The sequence below is a fragment of the Mytilus trossulus genome, chromosome 14, assembly GCF_036588685.1.
Source record: "Mytilus trossulus isolate FHL-02 chromosome 14, PNRI_Mtr1.1.1.hap1, whole genome shotgun sequence".
Taxonomy (NCBI): Eukaryota; Metazoa; Mollusca; class Bivalvia; order Mytilida; family Mytilidae; genus Mytilus; species Mytilus trossulus.
In genome coordinates this window covers 57101095-57125536 of record NC_086386.1, presented here as the reverse complement: position 1 = coordinate 57125536, position 24442 = coordinate 57101095, and the positions used below count along the sequence as shown (strand labels likewise).

Below are 24442 nucleotides of genomic sequence, written 5' to 3'. Positions count from 1 at the left end.
AGCCAAGAAATAAACAATTACAACAGAACAGCATTATTTCTGTGCACGACAAATTAGTAGTATCTTCGACTGACAAATTTAATATCTTTTTGTCGTAGTTTTCTTACAAGCTTTACTAACTTGTAGTTGTCATTATGCAATAGGTGACCTTGAAGTGCAGAGTATAAAACATGAAGAGGGTATGTAACCTAAGAAACATGTCTACTTACATACTTATATAAAATAATATGTTTAGTATGATTGTCTATGAATCAACTATCAACTTTAACAAATGATAAATATACTAATATTAGAAGTGCTTAAATATTGATCCTTTGTGCGTTTTATCAATTATGGCTGTTTTGTATAGTTTTATCATTGATATGGTAATTATAGCTATACACTACTATATCAATATCGTATAATAAACGAGAATACATGCATAATTATTTATGTTTCAGATAATATTCAAATTGAGAACTCTTTTAAATTTTGTGTGAACAATTCATTTTGGTATTTCCATTACGTGTTAAATCTACTTTCGTTTCTATTTTTAACCATCAATAAAATTAATGTTTTTAAATGAAAAACAAATACACAAATATTTCAAATCACAAACTAATACACCCATATTTAAAAGGACAAACATACACATTCATTAACATAACAAGTGAACATGCAAAAAAAAATATATTAGAGTACAACCAGCTAGGTAAAAGAAAGACAACGCATCCAAATAAATATGTTACTAGCGTCAGCAAATTGCATATTTAAAGGACAAGTTTCTTATTAACAGTGTTAAAATTTACTTTCACTTGTGAACGCATTTATTTTTTTGATTAGAGCGTCACTGATAAGTCTTTTGTACACGAAATGCGCGTCTTGCGTAAATACTAAATTTAGTCCTGGTATATATGATGAGTTTATTTACAACCACTGAGTCGTTGCCACTGCTGGTGGAAATTTATTTTCCAGAGGGTATCACAAGCCCAGTAGTGAGCACTTTTTGTGCTGACATGAATTGTCTTTGATATGGTTGTATTTATAAATTTATTGTTTATAAATTTTAGTTTTTTTAGAAATTCTAAGGTTTTTCTACATCTGGCAAATGTTTCTTTCTTAACTGTATTTGGCAAAACTTTAAGGACTTTTGGTCCTCAATGCTCTTAAACTTCGTACTTTATTTGGTCTTTAAAACTTTTTTGGATTCGAACGTCACTGAGTCTGATGAGTCTTTTGTAGACGAAACTCGCGTCTGGCGTATATAATGAATTTAGTCCTGGTATCTATGATGAGTTTATTTACTTCTTGTAGTTTCCCTTTACAAATATTCGTTATATAGACTTTACGTCCTGCTTTAAGCGAAGTTATCCTTTGGAGTTCTTGTTTGTTTTTAACAAATAAACTAAAAAAAGGGGGATATGGATGAGTATTCTCCCTTCCTCCTTTCTCTCATATTTTAATATTCTCCTTATTCCAGGTCCTATTATCGTTTCTGCCACCACAAAAACAAATTTCATATTTCTCATAAAAAAGTTATGAATAGTTTTATTTGTTCTTGATAAAAAAAAACAACTTTCAAATGGTTACAACAATTAGTCAAGATAATTCCTAGTTTTAAGAATTGTACTTAAAAAAAATTAATTCTAGAAAATCTAAAAATCGATTGAGGTGAAAAACTTATCTGTGATATATGTTTGACAGTCTTTTATTAGTTATTCAACTGAATGCACACATCTCATATCGAGCTCATAAGTGAAAGTCTTTTTACAAAAGCGTTATCTTTTATCCGCATCTATTTTAACTGACCGCTTAAATGCATGTCGGTCAGATTCACTCTCTCCTAGTAATTGTAAAGCAATACCGAGAATTTTGTAGGATTTAGAATGAAAAAATATCTTATTTTCAATTAAATAGCTTTCATCTATAATAAGTTGTAAAGTTCGTAGGCAATCCTGGCATTGTCTGACATTATTGAGATGATAATTACATAAAATATTTAGAAAATAAGCATACACTATAGAGGAAATATAATATACTTTATGTTTCGCTTCCATTTGTAGTTCATTTGGTTTTAGCCGAGAGTTTCTTGCAAATGTCAGATTATCGATAAGCATTATTTTCCATAATTGTACGATACTTGTTTTCTTGGATAATTTCAAGTCAGAAAATCGAAAACGACTACCCGACATATCAATGAAGCGGCATACTTTTTCAGGGGTACATTTCGATATAGAATATGTGAGTATGCGTAAAGCATTACTATATTGTTTTACTTTTAAAACGAAGCTAACATCAGCCATCCAGAAACACTGTCATGATAAATATTTTGCAGTAGAGTACAAAGAGAGGATTGGTATTGTCTGTATTGACGTTTATTGCTATTTCTAGAACTAATCAGTTGAATAAACTGCGCATATTGTCCACATATTACTGACAAGAAGTATGTTTTTAAGTATTTTAGTGACGATTGGTGACAGGAAATAATCTGATATATTCCTCCTTTGTATAAAGTAGTGTCCTGCTCAAAAACAACATTGGGCATATCATTAGCCAAGTATGATAATTTTGAATTAACAGTTTTTGCTAACTCGATAGTATGCTATGTATGTGGTTCGATAGGATTCATCCACATTGATACCTGAAAGTTAGATAATTGATCGGAAAATAACAAGCATCGCCATCCGTAACTATGCAGTTTATAATTTTATCTAACAGTATGCTACGAGCACATCCCTCTATTTTGTTCTCAAACATGTTGTTCTCTGGAATGAAGTAATGTAAGCAAACTGAATACTGAACACAATAAATAAGCCTGCTAAGACATCGCATAAAACAAGGTATAAGATTTTCTGGTTTCCATATTGATTGTGGTAATTCTTCCGATATCCAAAAGATAATTGTTTTCAAAAAATAAGAACAAAGTAAATCTTCACAATTGGTGTAGGTTGCTATCACATCTTTCAAAAGAATTTTTAGGAGAGCATAACATATCAATTGAGTGTGTGTAAAAGTATTTATTCGATTTTTTTCACCAATAGAAAAAGAAATTCGCCATTCTATATTCTCTTTTGGTGATCCTTTTACTCCGATTGGTACAAAAAGCACTCCTTGGTTTATAATACGTTGTTTGACATTATAACCAGGCCATGAGTTATTTGATCGTGTTATCCATGTTGATGCTTGAAATGTGCATGTCTTACAATGTAAGCAAAGAACTTAATTCCGTCTTTGTCAGATATACTTGGTCCATGGATTTTTGAACCATAAATATTCATTGTATTTCCAAGGAAACCTTTTTTGAATAATGTCCTCGAGAGATACAATTTTCCATTAAGTTTTTCACAGAATTGTAGTAAACTTTGATTATCAGTAAGTTCTACCACCATCTGAGTAAAACCAGGTTTAAGGTCGTCTGTTTCTGTTCTCAAATATATAAGATTTGGATTGAGTCGAGGTTTTATTCCATCTGTATCAACCTCAATAAACTTTGCTTCACTCATCATATCCAAATCACTCCCTTTCAGCTCAAACCCTTCACCAAAACTTCCACTTGTGATAGTGGTATAATGGTTGTTGTTTGTCATAACATCCCTGACAGTATTCATCAGTCTTAGTGTTTTAACATGATTTTCTATTCCAACTATGTTAAAACACATAAAACGATACAGAGCTAATGATTTGGTTTTTGTTTCCCTGTCTGAAATAAACATGCTATTACTTAATAGATTTATCATAGAAAATACAATATAATGTAAACATTTACATACATTTTCTCCTTTTAATGAATTTGTTAAGATAATGTCCTTAATATTTCATTGTCTGTTTTACATTAGTTAAATATTTGCCCTTGAGGTAAACGGTCAATTATGTGGAAAGATCAGTTTCAATGTATGTGATATTGAAACACGAAAGCAAAAAGTTATAGATTATCGTTGATCATCTTAACGAGATTGATTTCAAATAATTTAAGTACTAAGGGTATTCACAGTTAATGACTTTTATAGGCAAATTGTCTAAATACCACATGTTAAGATAGTCGGTGAGATAAATTCGTTACATATTGTGCTAATGACCTAATACGATATATATGGGGTCAGTAAATTCCATATGGGGTGCGAGGGAAGCTCGAATCCCCATATGTAATTTACTGACCGCATATATATATCGTATTAGGTCACTATATAGCTAGCACACTATGTAACGAATTTATCTTACCGACTATCTTATCATGTGTCATTAAAACTAGTGGTCTATAAAAGTGATTAACTCTTCTATACCATAAGTACTTAAATTGTTTGATTATCTTATCGAACCTATCTTATTGAATGGATCTGAAATATAGAGATTTGAAAACATTGAAGTAATTGAAAAAGTTCATCTAAAATTTTGCAAGAGTACTCAAAATGTTATGGTGTATGGATAATTAGAAAGGCTTCTTCTAGAAACTAAAGTAAAATAAAGAATGTTATCGTTTTAGAGTACAATGGCTAAGATGAAAACAAACTTAGTTGTACTACGTATAAGCTTATTTTCAAACTACATAATGCTGGTATTTGTGAATTTAAAGGGGTGTTATTTGTAAAATCTGTATTTGACAACTCATGATTAGGTTATATGTTTCTCAATCAATACTTTGATTATATTGAAATACAATAGCAAATAAATATAGATCATCGTTGATTATCTCAACGAGATTGATTTTCTCGCTTAAACTGGTAGGTGCAATCGACTTGAGATGACCTGATAATCTGTTTATCGATATTTTACCTATGACGACGTTGACAATTTAATGTTATTTGCATTTGCTCACGCCAAGTGCCCCCTTGCATGTAGTTTCTAGCGATAATTTTTCATATCACTCGACTCCGCTGATAAGAAAAATCAATCAGCAAGATCAAAAGAATCTTTCGTAAAATAATGATAATGACAAACATACGTTAAAGATTATATGTTGAATAAAGCACCAGCCATTTAGTTAACAGTTTAGTCGGGTATTTCTGGTAAATTTGGTAAGTTTCCTTTTGTTTAATTTTAATTCAATATCTTATCAACAGTGTTTATTTTTTAGTGGATTGGTCCGACGGAATTATAGATTTTAATCAGAGAAATCAATTGACTAATTGTCGAAGTTTTTAAGCTTGAAGCGCAACTTTTTGGTAATTTCGGGACCCCCAGCTTTTATGGATGGAGGAAGTCGATTTGCAGGGAGGAAACCACCGAACTTCGAAAGTGAAACTGACAATCCTGGTAAATTAAGATTGGAGTGCACCAGCACGAGCGGGGTTCGTAATTAAAATCTTAGTGTTGACTGACTATTGATTACAGTAGTAGAACTACCTAGAATACTAAGCCACCGATACATCCTATACAGAAATTAAACAAACTTATACACGTTCATGATCATTATATATAAAGATTTTTATTTAAATCAAAATATGAGAGGCATTAGGATGAAATCAGAACATATCCAGTCAAAAATTTGAAACATCACACTTTGCCATTTTGGAAACTGATGACCATCTGATTTGGCGAGAAGGGTTGCTTATATATTAAACGCAGTTCTGTACTGGGATTTTGTTTACATTTGTGAACATACTTACTTCTATAAATTCAATTTGGCTTATTATTCCATTTTATCCTGATTTGAACACATTATTTTTGTTTAACTGTTATAATTACCATACGCCGGTATATGTTTTTAAAAAGTGCCGTCCCTTTCTGCAAAATATCAAATTATTGTTCTCGGAATACACGTTGGATGTTTCTTCTCACCTCCAAACTTAAATATAGGTTATAGTATCAACTTATTATCAAGATTTTTTTATCTTGTAATTGAATCGCAAGTTATGATCCACACCTCTGAGGAACCAAAAATTTCTAGAATTAAACTTATTTACTTAACCTGATTGTTGGGTTTATATGACTGTAAAAAATTAATTGGTGAAGAAAAATTCATATGGTGGTGCACTTTTTGTTTTGGCTACGGCCCTTTGAAAATACCGAATTTCAATGATTTTCATATTTTTTTTCTAAAACTTTTCCCCCCGTTTCGATCGATCTATTTTATTCTGTAATATACCTCTCCTTTATCACATCTCTTCAGACTTTCTGCTATTCTCGTTCACCCTGTGTAACCGTCGTATGCAATCCCTCCAATACAAACTTGTTCAAGCTTGAATTCTTTCTCTTTCTTTATGAATGTTTGAAAACTGATGTAATGTTTTTGTAAACTGTTTAGCACTTTGGTTGTTATTATATTTTACATGAACAGCTAATTAGGGGGAAAATGATAATAAAGACAAAAATGATGATAAAAATAAGAACAAATGTATTGTAAAAATGAGAGGTTAAGGTCTAAAACGAGGTTCAATCCACCATTTTCTAAATTTGAAAATGCCTGCTCCAAGTCAGGAATATGGAAGTTGTTGTCCATTCGTTCGATGTGTTTTATCATTTGATTTTGCCATTTGATCATGCTGATTAGGTATTTTTTCAATTTGATTTTTTTCGGAGTTGAGTATTGTTGTAATTTAGCGGAACGTAAAATTTGTTCCTAAGTTTAAAATATCTCAATATTATTAGATAATTGCATTCAATCTTGACTTGAACGCAAGATAAGATAATGGATACATGTGACATTTTCAGTTTAATAGCAGTGATCATGTTCTATTGCAGAAAGGACACAACATTTAAAAATAGGGTAGTTGATGTTGCAGTTCAATTAAAAAACTTAAATAGACATTTCAGTCGGCTGATGATATGTGTGTAGGTATAAACTAAGTATACTATAAAACTACCATAATAAAACTGCATATTTTTTATTACGTATGTTATGAATATTCAGGTTCTGCAATGTGCATAAATCATATAGTGGTATGGTAAAATCATGTCATAGTAATACACAAATGGTATGAAACAGTGGTACGAAACAGTGTCTACAATTACTTTTCTATAACATAGTCTAAGTCAATTCGTGGTGCTGGTAAAAGTTAAAAGATGCTAAGTTACTTCAAATTACCTGAAATTTCCAACGATTTACATTCAGATGTTTGTTTTCAGTATTGTTATGCAGAATTCACCTAAAATTCAGATTTTGCTTGGAACTGCTTTTCATCCTGCAAAGAGAAATGGAGCAGCAATTTATACACCTAAATTTCTCTCTTCGCATGATAGTGTTACAGAGTCAGTCTTTCATTCCGTAAGTTTGCTGATCAATAAAATTGTAATTGTAATTTAAGCAAATAATAGTTCGCATTCACGTTTCGAAGCCTTTGATATTCATATAATACAGTATTCGAAAGAAAAGCATACACTATTTCAGATCAACACAACATACTGTTGTGAAAGTTGTTCAGCACTATGTGTATTTTCAATTTGAGCACACATCATGACACTTTGGTGTTTCGGAGTTGACTTGGCAGGATTGAAATAGTCTGTTTCCCGGTCGTTATTGAACTTCTTGAATTATAATATTAATTTGTATTTTCCGAAGGCATACTGAATGTTTTACGGAGGGGAGTGTATAGAGAAAATGGCCACTCGAACAATAAAAAACGTAAGTGTTTACCATTCCGAAGCAAATGAGATTATCCCTGGTTATTATGGGGTTCGTGCTACTCGGTTTCTATGTTTCTGTGATGAATTGTTTTTAAATAGATTGTTATAAGACTTTGGCTGATTTATTTTGGCAATGTCATCGTTCGAATAATTTTGACTATCTCTTTGGGATATGCCGCCTCTCTTATTTGAGATACATAACAATATAAACACAGGAAACCGAATGGTCGTCTGGTTGCTCATGCTGCGTTCCACATTCATGCTTTGACATACATGTTGATTTAAATTATCTAAAGAACCAAACTTCTTCTGGTATAACTACTGTAGTAAGAACAGATAAGCATAAAAAAGTTTTTTCTGTTTTGTTAGCATTTTTGTTTGGTTTTGTTTTTTTGGATTCATTAAATAATGTATTACGAGATGTTTTGTATATTCTTTGTAAAACTTGACTATTTATCAATTTATGAAAAAAAGATTAGAAGAATACACGTCTCAATAAAAGTTATTTTCATCAATTTGTTTCATGTTTTGCATATATGTACTTGGTTGTTAAGAAACTAAAAGAGCGACTTAAATATGCATTACAAAATTCAAAAACAGAGGTATTTCATGTGCACATGTTTTGCAATTAAAACGTTGCTGTCACTAAAAAATAAGTTCAGTATTGTGACGAAATTCAAGACGGTAAGTAAAAACAAATCAGACAAGACCAGGACAGCAAAAAACCACTGAATCAGATGTAAAGACAAACAGAATAAAAATTTCAAAACACAGTTCTTCAATATTAGCAAAAAAGATAGTAGCACAGAAACGAGATTGGCACAGATGCACCGGAATAGTTAATGCTCAAATGTAATGCATCAGATATTTAACAAACGAGACGATTTCAATATTGAAATTATAAATCTACAAACTTCTTCCGCGTATACTTCACAATTCATACCAAAATATTAAAATCGTGACGATCTACGAAGGAAAATTAATGAGACATGATGCTGAGTACGATACCGGGTAAATCTTTTTCAAAGTGTACATGTATCTCGAAAGGTATCATGACCATAAAGATAGATAAATATTTCATGTCAATTTCAGAAATTCTACAAAGTAGTCTCGAGTTATTAATTATATCTGTTGACGAAGCGTATCATAGTCTGTAAAACTGAATCGAAAGATATCAAAAGAATTAAACTTAAAAGTAAAGAAACCCTGTCGACGATATGGGTTAAAAGACCAACATATAAACAGCAGAATACAAAACACAACAATGAAAACAAAAGATTGAGTAACAGAAACACTCTGTTTTATTTGCGAATATTTGGCAAAAAGAAATATTCATCTGATCAATCACAATATTTCACATGTTTCAATAATATATATTAATATAAATCCCTATAAAAGCATACAGCTATTTAATTTAACAAATATAGGTCCAGTACGGGCTTCAACCATGAGTCAAATTCATACTGCATGGTCTTCAATTCCAGAAATGAAAAATTAAACAAACGAAAAATCTAACGGCCTGATTAATGTAAAAAATGAATAAGAAAAAAAACAAATATAGTATGTAGAAACAAACGACAACCACTTCATTACAGTCTCGTAACCCGAGACATACTGAATGTGGCGGGGTTTCGCTTTTCCAAAGCGCGCCAACCTTTCTCTAACGAGCGTATGACATTTGCGCCGATTTTGAAATTTTTCATTCTTTCATTTTTTCATTTGCACCGATTTTATATTTTCTCCTAATTGGATGTACAGGTAAAAATAATTTAATATTTTGACATGTACTATTATACCTTGAAGGAATATTGGTAAATCTGGTTATCAACGTTGTTCACTTAAGTTTTATAGAAATATGGACACCATGTACACTTAGACGACCCAAAGAGTCAATTCTTTATAATCATCGACATCCATACATATCGGAAGGTCAGTGTCCTGAAAAAAACATATCTTAATCATGTACTATAAACCGTGTAAAGTCAGAGTCACACCGGATTCTGATGGTACGACTATTGTCTCAACACAGAAAGAACATAACAATGTGGCAGTTGATCAAAAGACCGAGGCTGAGGAACTACGGGTACACCGGTCAAGGAAAAAGTTTAAAGATGTTTCCAGTAGGCCTTCAAATACTGGGATAAAGAGTGAACTAGTACATATTTGTTTAGGGGCCAGCTGAAGGACGCCTCCGGGTGCGGGAATTTCTCGCTACATTGAAGACCTGTTGGAGACCTTATGCTGTTTTTTTTTCTATGGTCGGGTTGTTGTCTTATTGGCACATTCCCCATTTCCATTCTCAATTTTATTATCTCATTTGGACTCATACCCCCGTCGTCCTTTATCTATTCACCTGTGTCTACCTGTAATTTACCTGTAAAAAAATCGGCGCGAATGAAAGAAAAAATCGGAACAAATTAAATGCAGATCGGCGCAAATGCAAAACGCCGCCTCTAACCTGGGAAAGTGTGTACCAGTGCAACAAGTTATATGTAAAATCATCTTGATTTTCATCAACCGTCACAATACATAGTTTAATATTTCTACGCATTTCACTCATGGTCTGAGATTAATGCTTCCACGGGTTTGGATTTTTTTCGTTTTTTTTTCGTTTTAAGCAAATATTTTGTAATGCCAGATTGTTTGAAATTTGAAGTTTAAAACATGGACAAGAAACTATTTCAACTGAAACTTTCTCTGACACGGATATAACATTTCTAATACGCTCATCTGATTCAAACTTGCGTAGGTTTTTTCATCTCTCTATAATGTTTTGTTGCAACAAAATATACAGGTCTTCCAGGTGAACGACTGCATTGTAGAGCGGCATAAACGACCAAAACTGAGGGACAACAGGCCTATAACTGTATATCGTCATTACAAAATCAGATTAGAAGCTTCCTCGCTCTAAAAGGGGAACAATATGTTTACTTATGTAACTTTTGTAGCATGAACGATGATAAACAGCCTGCAAGGAGTTAACCAAATTCACCTTCAATGTTGATGTCCACCTCATCTAATCTTTTATTCACTGCAGATAAAAAAAAAGTCGACTTCCCGAGACTGGTAAATTGACTAAAAAATTCAGTCAAGTTTATTTGTTTTGCATATTAAGCACTGCATAAGATTTTAAGACTTTTGTATTTTCTTTTGACTTTAAGTAGCATGTTTGAACGGACTAGACGAGCCGTACATATCACGGAATATTTACTGAAACTATCTGTCAATAATTTTGATTTTTACAATAAGACTTTTCTGACATAGAATATTTAATCATCTGTCAAAATTGATGTTTTATAACAAAAAACACAGAATATAAACGTATGGAAACAAAGTATGTTCCATATATTAGTGCACTTTAATTGAAAATATTTGTATATAATAGCGAAAAAAGATAGTAATTTCGTATTTCAGTTGAGAGCAAATTATTGAATAATACACAAAATGTGACGGAAGGCAAGTGATAAGGTTGCGTGTTGAAAATTAAGTTTTTTACTCCATTCTTTTTCTATTGATTTCTCAAGGTTTTGTCATATTAAGGTTTCGAAATTTTTATCAGTAATTAGTTTTATAAAATACTATATCCTTAACATATTATGGGATAATTTGTATTACTAATATGGAGAAGAAACTAAAGTTTGTGTCTGAATTTGGAATTAAAATTACCTCAATTTAAACAGTCCAAACTTAGCAAATTTTAGAGATTAGAAGGAAAGAAAATACTGAATAGAATATTTTGACATATGAAAAAAGCGTCAGAAAAAAAAATTTCAATTAAAAATAAGCAACCATACACATTTTTCATTTTCAAAAACGTGGAATTGAAACTCTCCAATATACTACTAGTCATTAAAACGACTTTTTAGAAAAATGTGAATGAAATTCTAACGACAGGGCAAAAAAATGAAAAAGACATATTTGTCTTTAAGTTAAAACCATTTTAGGTGTAAGTAATTTAGGGAGATTAAAATCGCAATCTAGACGACTTTTTACACTTTTGTCACCACACTTTTATCCCCGTGGGATGGCTCATTTCATACGGCATTGACATTTCTAAAATAGGATTCTTTGATTAATTTTAAGGTTTTATTTTAGACCACATTTTATTTATTACAAAACTATTAATTTTGTATTCATGTTTTCTTTATCTGTACAAAAAAAAAACCACGAGAAACACAATTAGAGAAGGAAGCCGACAAATACACAATTATACACAATTTTTAAAAGCGGTATTCATTAAATGACATGGTTTGTATTGGGTGAAACATGTTTTCCTAATTTCTTGAATACCATCAAAAATATTTCAGAAAAAATGTAGTTCTTATGCATAATGTAAATATTTACTATCGTATTTGACGAATATATCTAGAAATTTTATTTGAAGGCAGCCGACAAATACACAAATATACACAATTTTTAAAAGTTGTTTAAATACATGGTTATAGTAGGTGATACATTTTTATTATATCTTGCATATAATCAAATTACAACAAAAATGTAGTTTTATACATAAGGTTAGTATTAACTCACGTATATATATTTTGAAATTTTACTTTGAAAATCGTCATTTTGTAGCGTCGTACTTTGCAGCAACGGATGGAGACCTAATGAGACCTTTTATGTGTTAGGTTGTATGAACAATATTCTTTAACTGTTATAAATGTCAATGGTTTCTACTGGCGAACTAACGGAATATTTACTTTAACCCGAGCTTTGTATTTTTCAAGACATCGTTTAAAATTCCCCCCATTACGGAATATAATCTCCAAAGATACAATTTAATAAAAACAATTGTTGTTTTCCTATAATAAGATTGGTTTCTATTGTTTAAACTATTGCAATATAATTACATAATTGCCTGGACGTTACTGCAAGCACAAATCATGAATAAATGTGTTATTTCAAATTTAGTAATATTGATCATGGTCAATCAAAGTATTACATAGTACACTAAATTAAAACGTCGCAGTTGACGAAGTACGACTTACAATCTTATATAAGTATTTTTTTCAAGGCGTATAATATGCTTGTAGTTTCAAAAGGGTATATGGTAAACATAAAATGTTATAGCTGTCTGATATTTTGTATTAGGTATGGTAGTATGTAATGAAAACTACCATTTGGATTTGTCACATCACTAATACACATATGCAGTTGAATAGCTAACAAAAAGTACCGATTGGTTTGAGTTTTTTTTTACGAACAATGGACAATTCAATGATTCAATTTAGTGGTTTTTTTTTGGTATATGAAATTGTTAGATATTTCCTCACAATTCTCATATTATTTCAATTAAAAATGAAAAGATTTCGGAAAAGTACTTTCCGTTCAATACTATACATATAGAGTGCTTTCCTTTAAACATTTTTATAAAACATCGAAAATAAAATGTTAAATGTAATACCTGCTATTTTGTACGATCACTTTGTGTATACGTGATTAATCCTTCAAATGTCTTAACCTACCTTTCTTTGTGTTATCCTTGACCGTACTTATTATCTATTTGTTTATATAACTTAAAGATAAATTAATCCTGCTATTGATTTACGCATTTTGTCAACTTCAAAAACATGAACTGAATTTAAGATAAAGCCACGTTCTTCCTCTTATATATAATGTCTATTCATCAAAATATATATCAGAATATAAGTAACATTCACACTTTTTAGCCATATATATATATATATTTTTATTATTAGATTTTGTATTCAGACATTTAGTCTGCAAATGGATTTATGAATTAAATATGAACGTGAAAGCATGCAAACATAACACATAATCAAACTAATATATTGAATTCAACTCAAACCACACTGCATCTAAAAGGGTACAGAGGAGTGTGATGTTACGTGTTCAGAAAGGTAAGGCATGTTCCCACTGTCTGAGTTATCTCAATATATTTAAAAAAAATAACACGTTGTGATTGGTTTAACGCCTTCACGTGGTGACCCCCTTTGAGACCGTATGGGGTTAGCAAATTTCATGGGGGGTTCATAACGCGTTAATGGTGACGTCATCTATTAATGTTGTTCTGTTTCGTCGTGCGATAAATTCGTTATATGGTTGACTACTGACCCCCTTCGGATCCATAGAATGTGAATAAAATCCAAAGAGGACTCGGCCTCCGGCCTCACCCCCTATGGATTTTCTAACCCTCTATGAATCAATATGGGGTCAGTAGCGAACCATATAACTTATAATAATCAATTTAATTCAACTAATATTAAAAGCACAGGACTGGGTTGCACAAACGTCTATTAAGTTAATAGACTATTAACTTCTAATAGACTATTAAATATCAAGCTGACAATTAGTTAATAGAGTGATTTAATAGCGTTGCAAGAATCACTTTTAAGGATACCATTAACTAATAGACAATTAAGTGACTTTTGATAGTCAATTAAGCATCATTTAATTCTGCAATTTTCATCATTTTTTCACGTCATACGATTTTCTCAATTTTCAGCATTTTTCACGACGTCATCATGATTTTCACGATTTTTATCATTTTCTTATGACGTCAACACGATTTAAGCGATTTTTATCAATTTTTCATGACGTAAACACGATTTCAGCGATTTCATCATTATTCAAGGGGGTTGTGTTCAACATCGAAGCAGCTAAATAATGCTATGTAGTGCTACGTAGATTTATGACTATTGAACGTGTAGCTAGCCTATACTAGCTGCTATCAATATTTACGTTGCTGCTAGGCTAGCTACACATTCCATATAGCCATACATCTACGTAGCCGCAAATATATTGAATGCAACCCTAGGTCTACTTTTAATTGATATCAAACATGTCCAATTCCAAAATACAAGAAATTGCATATGTTGTATTGATAAAGATATAAAAGTCTCGAAAAAACGAGGGGAATAGGGGAATAAAAAAGCATTAGTCTTAAATTCCTTTATGTTACTAATTTAAATATAAAGTTTATTGTCGACGTATATAAAAGAAAATTAACAACTGCAGCCTGCTATATTTATAATCTTCCCATTTTGAGAGCCTGACTCAATCCAATTCGATTTTTTACCTCGTTTATGGAAGGTTGTGCACTTGCTCATTAACACTGATTCTATAACTCGAGCCAACCCAAGTTAGACGAATCGAAGTAGGCCGTCTGTTCAGCAACACTTAGGTCAAATGATTTGGGAACTCGAATAAATTACTATAGTATTTGGCACAATCGGGGTAAAATCAGAAATTTTTAATCTCCCATGAGGGAAAAAATATGTAGCCGCTAATTTATTTCAAACAAGATACAAGAAATTTCATGTGTTGTCATTAAATTAAAAGGGATTGAAAATTCTCGGGGAAAAAACAAGAGGGAAGAAATTAAGTATCATAAATCGGGGCAGCCCCGTTTTTCAGATGTCCCATTAGTCTGACACCCAATTGGTCCGACAACCCAATAGTCCCACGCCCCATTAGTCCGACACCCCATGATAGTCTGATACCCCGAAAAGTCTGACATGGAATAATTCAACAACTTTTTTGAAATAAATAATTTTGATTTTAAGAGAATGATCCCATCAGTTAATCCTATTCCTCCTGATAGTCATAAAAATAATAATACAAGTAACACATCATAAAGTACTTACAATATTTCAATTTTGAGTAATGTCCAGTGGCAAATATTACTGACATGTATGTTCAGGTCGAGAACAATCAGTTGACAGTAAAAAAAATTATTAGATAGGTCCTGTAATAGTTGCCATCCGGCATGAACAAAGGTCAATGACACTTGAATTGCCACTAGACAATGAAAGCACATGCTAGTATTGAATATGAACCGCCGCGAATTTGCCTTGTAGCATTTGCCTTGCAGCAGGCTCAGGCAATTTATCACGGTTGGTTGGTAGATATGTCTTCTTTAAAATGTTTGCCATTTTCTCTATTTTTATACTTTTGCCCATTATTTTAGAACCCCATTTTTCTCTATTCTTTAACCCCTCCCCTCATTATTCTCTATTCTGTAAATCCACATCCATACCCTCATTAAGCTCTACTCATGAAGTCTTTTTCTATTACGGCAGTTATTAACCTTTGTCGGACTATTTGGGTGTTAGGCCAGTGGGGTGTCGGAATATCTGGGCGATCCCCAAAAGTCCAATAACTGTTTATGTTATTATTAACCCTATCCCATGTCATTATCAAATATTTGTCTGAAGTTTATACCCAAGATAAACAAAAGTGTCGGATAGTTTCGTTTCATTTATATGACAGTTTTCAGTTGCAAAAAAAAATGTTAGATATGTATTATTGGTTATAAATATTATGGACGCCATCTTTATTTAAAAAAAAAACCTAAATTAATTCACTGTGTAATATATCAAAATCATCACGTTGTTTCTTTGTATGTCCTACGAATAACAATGTATGTTATTGTGCACTTATCTGTTATTCGTGTTTTCTATCTGTAGTAATCATTAAAATGTTAACTTGGCATGCCATACTTGATAGAAATGCGGACGTGAAAGAAAGCACTCTTTATCAAAATATCAAAGGAGATTACATTTACACATTCTTCGTGTATACACGTTATTTTAGGGAAAATGTGTATTAATTTTTAATGTTGAAACCAACATCGATCTGCTGGATGTGGAGTTTTACGGAGAAAAACTACGGCTGGACCATTTAAAACTGCCTTATTTGTTATTGCATAGCAAAGACTGGTTAAATCATAGACAATATAATATTGACCCGAGATTGTTATCGTACGATGCAGTCCGGTGTATCCGCCCATTTTATGAATTTTGGCTCCACTTTGAATAACTTATACCAAATTAGACTATTTACCGGATTTGTAATCACATTAGCAACACGACGGGTGCCACATGACGTGGAGCAGGATCTGCGTACCCTTCCGGAGCACCTGAGATCACCCATATTTTTTGGTGGGGTTCGTGTTGTTTATTCTTTAGTTTTCTATGTTGTGTCGTGTGTACTATTGTTTTTCTGTTTGTCTTTTTCATTTTTAGCCATGGCGTTGTCAGTTTGTTTTAGATTTATGAGTTTGACTGTCCTTTTGGTATCTTTCGTCCCTCTTTTATAAAAACTAATAAATGAAAATCTTCTAAATGTATGATTTTACCCGAAAGTTATGTTCCAGGTGTGTCCGAAATTTGGCCAGGAAACCAGGGTCCCCTGTTATGAAAGGTCTTCAAATGTCCAATGATTTTGTCCATGCCTTCTAAAAATTGTTAATTTTGGAGAAAGAGGATTTTATACGATCTTTTACTAAGAAATACAGTTCAGCTTGAACAAAGCAGACTTCCAAGGATAAGGGCTTCAGTTCAATGATATTTGCCGTATTTAAAATAAAACCATGTTTCCCTATAGATTCACGCGGAACCGTGTGTTTTTAAACTCGGCATTCCGGGATTGATCATTCGGGATCCGGGAATTCTTTTTTCGAATTTCGGGATATCGGGATTTAAATTTATTTGAATTCGGGACCTCACTGAGGATTTCATATTTTTAAGCCCGGGATTTCGGGATCAGGACCCCTCCGACTCCCCTCCCCCTCATAATGAATATTAGTGGAGTGACCAAGCCAACAATTTTTCAACTTTAATGGACCAACCTATCTGCAGGCTAAATTGTGACTTTTTGGAAAGAGAAATGTTTATTCGTTAATTTTTGCCTGGTCGTAGAATTGAAATATGGTGCAATTTTTTTTTTAAATCAGGTCAATGGTTAGTGATTGTGTTTTTCACTATTGTCAATTTATTTCACAAGAGGTTATAAAAAGTCTAAAAAAAAATATCTCAATTGTTACTAAACAAGAAATTGATAATGAAATAAACTGTGACACTTCATTTTCAACAATGTTCAACTTAATTTGAAAAGATTGAAACCACAAAATGTCCATTTAAAGGGAATTCAGACTAGCAACACAATAGAAGATGGAACAACCGAATCTCAATTCATTTTTATATTACATCGCATGTACTTCTAAATATATATTTCCTAATTTTACGGCATTTATAAAAGAATCAAAGTCAATTTGGATTTTGCTTTGATGTATATTTATGGCCACTCACAAATATTACACAAGGCAATTAAATCAAATGAGTTTAATGATGGACTAAAGTTTCAGCGTATATTCTAGCTCTACGAACTTTTTAGGTTTTATGTGCCTTTGCCTTACAAACGCACACATAAAACCCTTAGAAAGAGTGGTTGTATTGGGTATTTTAACAAACAAAGGGCATGACAACTTTCGAAAACCTGACATCACTCATCGTTTTTATCGTCCTCTTCTTCCAATATTGCTCGGTGAGTTAATTAATTTCTACAACCATCATACCCTTCCCCTTCACATGAACAAATATTGGTATACGCGGATTTCTGTTGGTTGCATACACAGTTGTTATTGCAAGCTGTTTTCCCTTGTCCGCAAGTGTACAAACAAGGTCTTGAAGAAAATCTACTGACATAGGTCCCTTAAAGAAAACCTAAGAGCAAATCGTTTTTACCCTCTTACCAACCAGAGTCTTTGGAAAGTATGATAACTGGTTTAGCAATATGACAGTTTATGACAGGTATGCCGGTCCAAACTGTCATATTGCTAAACCCTTTTCTTGATTTGTCACTCCACTATATGGTTTATCATAGAATAACAATTTTATTTTCATTTATGCTTTAAGAACTTCTCAATTTTTATCTTTTCTTTCTCTTATTATCTTAATAATAACAAAACAATATATTTTTGTGACGAAATCATACAATGTGGGATATCACCGGCTACAGGGTGAAGCTCTCGGTTTGACAAATCATAGATTTGAGAAGACTGTCACGGTATTTTTTTTTGGCTGATTTCGAGGTACAGGTAATCCAAGCACTTGCATTGCATCCATTTTAAATGTACAATTAAGGACTTAACAGCGCTCCTTCGTTCAATTAAATTTAATAGTGAGTTAATAGACTATTAACGTTAATTGAATTTTGTGCAACGCAAGTAATAGACTGTTAAATTTAAGTGTACTTTTAATAGACTATTAACTTTAATAGACGTTTGTGCAACCCAGTCCAGAGCTTGATATAACTTTTAGAACTTATAATTGTTCAAGCAATACATTCTGTTCTGCTCTGTCTGATTTCTATCGTTTGTTAAATCTTGTTTCAGATTGACTGTAGTCACTGTTATCTCTATTAGTTTTTCTGGCTCACTAACACACATGATTATTGTGATTAGATCAAAATCATTTTGTTTGTTTATTTTCTTATTCAATGTCATTTTTACAAGGTAATCATTTTTTGATGTTTCTGCTTAATTGGCCTACATGCAACAGCCAACACATGTTTAAGCATAAACGTGATAAAATCTTATTTCAGCATTGATTCGAGTAAATCAGTAATATATTTAAGTATCATTGGCGCTGTTAAATGAACAATGCTTAATAAGTCAAATCAACCATTTTTACTTGACTCTTTGAAATACATCAAAACTATGATACTTGATATACTGAAATCGAGGATCTGAGTTTAGTTGAAGATGAACGGAATGTAAGTATAATATTTGTCCTTTTGATTCGTCGTCAGATTACGAGATATATTGACGACAAATCAACTTGAACGGAGATTGTGTTAATTTTAGTGCACAGCTTTGATTTTTTTATGGACAGAACTGAAACCAACATTTTTATCAGAAGTTGTACGACTTTGCCCCCCACAGAGCTATAGAAAAACCAGTGCATTAACGGGTGTTACACGGACTCTTTTTAGACGATACACGGACTCTTTTTAGTTGTTAAACGGACACCTTTTATGAATAGAATCACTCGTGCATGATCAGTGAGTTCATGGGCACTTTGACTTTCAATTAGATTTGAACTTTTTGGTTCACCGACTTATTTCCTGTCTTTTTTATTGAACAAAATATTAATGCTAGCATCACTATCTTTTTCAGACATTTCCAGTTAAATACTATTCATATCAATATACTAAGGGATTAGACATTTAACTTCAATAGTGGGGGTGGGGGTATGGTTTTCTACTTAAATAGATATTTTATGGTCAAGCAGATTACAAATTAATGTTTAGCATGATTCCCGATTTTCTGAACAGTGACGGATCCGGGGGGGGGGGGGGGGGGGTTCCGGGGGTCGGACCCCCTTTTTTGACGATTAATTCATTTGAATTGGAGCATATAGTTGGACCCCCTTTTAAAATGGCTGGATCCGCCACTGCTGAATACCGTTTAATAGTGCTCACAAATGGATCTAGGGGATGCCCGGGGTGGGAACCCCATTTTTTGGGCCGATCAATGCATTTGAATGGGGACATATAATTGGACCCCCTTTTTAAAATGGCTGGATCCGCCCCTGGTGCTAATTTAAACAAAAGCATTTGGTTGATCATGTTGATGGCGTTGAAAAATAAATAGTTAATATACCAAAAAAGAACATACCGCCACCTTTATGAAAACATATTCGGTCAATAAATGTTTTCTTCAATATATGGACATGAATAGTATTTTTGACAATGCTGAAAGTAAAGTAAGGACGATACTGACGTGTATATTTCAATAAAAATAAGACAGGAAATAAGTAAATAAATCAAATCTAATATCAAAAGATACAATCCCTTTTAACTCACCAATGCACGATTGATCCTATAAACAAAAAGTGTTCATGTAATACACGTCCAAATAAGCAGCAAATCTAGAAGAATATCATTCAACTTATGTCATCGATTTTGGATAGTAAACTGCGTGTTTAATCCCGATCAACACTTGCAGATCTAGAGACGAGCATGAATTTAAAAAAAATCAAAGTTTATGCCTCAATATACATAATATTGAGACAAAATTCATTTTTTTCCTAATCATTTCATTCTATAATAAAGTAGGGAAATTCATTCTTTTGAGACCTTTATATTGTGATCGATATAATATCAGTGGCGGATCCAGGTCTAAATTCAGGACAAAACAGGGGAGAGGGTGTCCAACTTTATATCCCCATTTAAATGCATGGATCGTCAAAAAAGGGTTGTTCCAACCCTGAGGACCCCACCACTGCATATTTAATTCATGTATTTGGCAACAAACGCGCGATTTTTACGATTTTTTTAAGGGGGAATGGTGGGATGGAATGGCACATCTTGCATTTTTTCATCAAAAATAAAGATCACAGACTGTTTATTTTAAAATGAATTAGCAATCCACCACCCCCCGCTCCCCTTCCCAGCTTTCAGTTTTATTCATAAAAATCAAACGTTATCTTACTTACCACTAAAATATTTCTTTAATATATTACTTTTTTACGAAGTTGAACTTTTAAAATTCTTAAATGTGTATAACATTTATCTTTTACTTGAAATGGTTCTTATTTTATCAAATTATTAGATTCCTGATTTTTTTTCGGTTGAAGGGAAATGAAAAAGAAAATGTGTTTATACTATAACTTATATTTTCTGCTTTATTTCTATCTAACTTTCTGAAATGTTTAGTCTTAGTATCATTACTTTATTGAAACGTCGTACAAGTCAGATAAAAAACAAAAGTAACAAAAGAAACAGGCCGGTTACAACCAGCCGAATAGTTTTTCTGCACTTGTAGTCAGGTCAAGGTCTTCGGCTTTCGCATTGGACCTTTACCTGACTACTCGTGCAGACAAACTATCCGGCAACGACTGTTACCGGCCCGTTTCATTGTTACCTTTGTATTGTATCTAATACTTGTTGTCTTCCTCGTTTCTTACAACAATTAGCAGTTTTGTATATCCAACTAAACACATAGGTCATTGTTTTAATATTTGTATTTTTAAAGAAAAAGTCGGATCTCAAAAACATTAAATCCATTTTAATAATCGAAATACATTCCGTTGAAATATGGTTGACAGTCTTTTAAAAGTTGTTTAACTGAATACTGAATACTGAACGAGTTCATTGTTGACATTCTCTTTACAGAAGATTATGTTTGATCCGGAGATCAAGTTTGCTGACATTGTAAATGCTTGTTGGGCGGATTTATTCTCTCCTAATAACTGAAAAGCTATTCCAAGAATATTGTAGGCATGAGAATGAAAAATTCTCGATTTTTCAATTAAATAGCTTTCTGCTATAACAAGTTGTAAAGTATAGAGACAATCCGTACATTGTCTGACATTATTGAGATGATAATGACATAACAACTTTAGAAAATAAGACTGTACATCTGTTTTACACCGCCATGACATGAAGTATGTACATAGGTATTTTAAAAATGGTCGGAGAATGGAAACTATCTGATATATTCCTCTTTTGTAAGTATTAGTGTCCTGAAAACTAAAACTATTCATACTATTTCCAAGGTATATACATTTTGAATTAAGAGTTTTTGATAATTCGATAATATTCAAAGTATGTGGTTCGTTGTCAGCATTCCACTTCGAGACAATAAAGTTGCATAATTGATCTGAAAATAAGATGCATCGCCATCCGTAACTCTGTAGGGTATAAAGTTTCCCTAAAAGTATTTCACGAGCGTGTCCCTGTATTTTGTCCTCAAACATGTTGTTTTCTGGTATGAAGTAATGTAAACAAATTGAATAGTCAACAGAATAAATCAGTCTGCTAAAACATCGCATGAAACAATGTATTAGATTTTCTGGTTTCCATATTGATTGTGGTAATTCTTCAGAAACCCAGAAAATAATTGTTTTCAAGAAATATGAACAGAGTAAATTTTCACATTCGGCGTAGGTTGCTATTACATCTTTCAAAAGGATTTTCAGTAGGGCATAACAAATCAATTGAGTATGTGTAAAAGTATTAATTAGAAATTTTTCACCAACAGAAAAAGAAATTCGCCATTCTATATCCTCTTTTGGCGATCCTTTAACTCCGATTGGTACAAAAAGTACTCCATGTTTTATAATACTTTGTTTGACACTATAACTTGGCCATGAGTTATTTGATCTTGTTATCCACTGTGATGCTTGTGATATCCATGTTCTACAATGTAAGCACATGGCTTGGTCCCACTTTCCTTCTTTGTCAGATACACATGGCCCATGAACTATAGTATCTGTATTCTCCATGATTTCTTGTTTAAATGATGTGCCCGAGAAATAGTGTTTCCCATTATGTTCCTCACAGTGTTTACATGGAAATTGAGTATGGATTTGCTCTATTAGCAACTGAGTGAAACCAGGTTTCACATCATCTGTTTCCATTTCCAAACATAAATAAACTGTAGTGTAAGCCGTTTTAAAGTCTTCAAAAACCTCTATCGATTTAGTTACATACATTACATCCAAATCACTTCCTCTCAACTCTAGTCCTTCTCCAAAACTTCCACTTGTGATAACGGTTACCTTGGTATTGCTGCTTACATTATCCTTGACAGTATGCATCAGTCTCATTGAGTTAACATGAGTCTCTGATCCAACTATGTTCTGACACATATAACGATACAGTGCTAATGATATGGTTTTTGATTCTGAGTCTGAAAAAAAACATGAAATAGATCAGCTATTGCGCCAAAGGGTATGAAAAACAATCTTCACCGACTCTTTATAGTAATTTTTTTAACCATTTCAAAAGATAGGTTGAAAATTCAGAAGTGATAGTGATACACCCGGTTAGAAGAAAAACGGAAGACACCAAGGAAAATATAAACTTTAAAAGTACTCAAAGACAAACACCACCCTATAAAAGTACAACATAGACACTTCATCTGTAGCAACACGAGTCATGGTAATATTGCAATATAACATGTAAGAATGGCGCTTCCAGATAACTTCTCCTACAGTTTGAATGCAAGGAATTTATCACTCTGCTGGCTGTTTATACATGTATTGAATGTGTGCATGTCGTCAGGGTTTTTTCTTTTTATTATTTTCCCTCTTTTGAGAGAAAAATTGAACTTTGTCCTTTTTGGGGTATACACGATTAAATGAGTGGAGTGCGGGAGCATCACTTTGTTTAGTTTACATTTTTTTCTCGTGTTGTGCTGTTACACTACTGTAACAGTCCGGTGTTAGGTTAGGATTTATCGCTCACATACATGTTAAACTCCTCAATGTGCACTTTCTTTATGTACCTGCCCCAAGTCAGGAGCATGAAGCTCAATTATTGTCTTTGTATACATAGTGTCATATTTGTGTTTTTTTTGTAAATTAGACCGACAGTTTTTTTGTTTGATTTTTTTTTCACATAGTGAATGATGGTCTTTTGTAGCTGACTATACGGAGTGTAATAAAGGCTTTTCGATTGCCTATTTATGATTTCTTACATCCACTGCATTTAAACTCTGGTGGATAGTTGTCTCATTGGCAATCACACCACATCTAACTTTATTTCAACTCCATTGTTGCGTTTTGTATTCTGTAACATTGTTTATTTAGTACGCATACCCTGGAGTCCTCTTTTCGGAAGCCCAAGCAAAAGCCCTTGTTCTGCAATAGACAATTTAATGACGAATTCAAAAAAACATATGAAATAGCTCGAATTTCAATTCCAAAACTTATTTAATCTAAATGAGAATTAAATTCGAATCTTACTCAAACTCTATCTCAAGAAGTGACTCAAATTCAAAGTCAACCAGGCCTTCAAGGCATAAAACTTTGCTCAGTGCTCGGAGTACAAAAATCATGCTCGAAACAGGAAATCCAGCAATTTGATTGGTTGATTTTCGAGTCTGAGTACAAAAATCATGCTCGTTAGTTTTATGACCGTGAGGCCTGAACTCTGCCTTTAAATGTGACTCAAACTCGAAGTCCAACTCGAAACTCAATGCTAACTAGAACTTTTATTCTAAGCATGACTTGATTTCGAAAACTAATTCAAAGTTTAACTCAAACAGTAACCCGAACTTTAATTTGAACACTAATTAGATGGATGGCCACACTCATTTAAGGCACATACATCATGGAAATCTATCTAAAAAAGGAGAGGTTTTTCCGAATCG

The 24442-nt window shown here is 32.6% G+C and overlaps 1 protein-coding gene across 1 annotated transcript; it reads right to left on the bottom strand.

The window, feature by feature from the left end:
- Positions 1–1757: 1757 nt before the first annotated feature.
- LOC134697908 (uncharacterized) lies at positions 1758–22937 on the bottom strand. Its single transcript, XM_063560195.1, has 3 exons — positions 22013–22937; positions 3183–3679; positions 1758–1877 (listed from the first exon to the last, which is right to left on the bottom strand). Exons 1-3 carry the CDS (start codon positions 22935–22937, stop codon positions 1758–1760), a joined length of 1542 nt encoding a protein of 513 aa, XP_063416265.1.
- Between the last annotated feature and the right edge of the window lie 1505 nt (positions 22938–24442).

Excerpts from the sequence above, each read along its gene's own strand:
- LOC134697908 (XM_063560195.1), bottom strand. The coding sequence starts at position 22,937 with ATGTGTCAGAACATAGTTGGATCAGAGACTCATGTTAACTCAATGAGA. Across the intron at positions 3,680-22,012 it reads CAAAATACAGGGACACGCTC|ACAGGGAAACAAAAACCAAA; the intron begins GTGAAATACTTT and ends TGTTTATTTCAG. Across the intron at positions 1,878-3,182 it reads TTAAGTTCTTTGCTTACATT|ATATTTTTTCATTCTAAATC; the intron begins GTAAGACATGCA and ends ATTGAAAATAAG.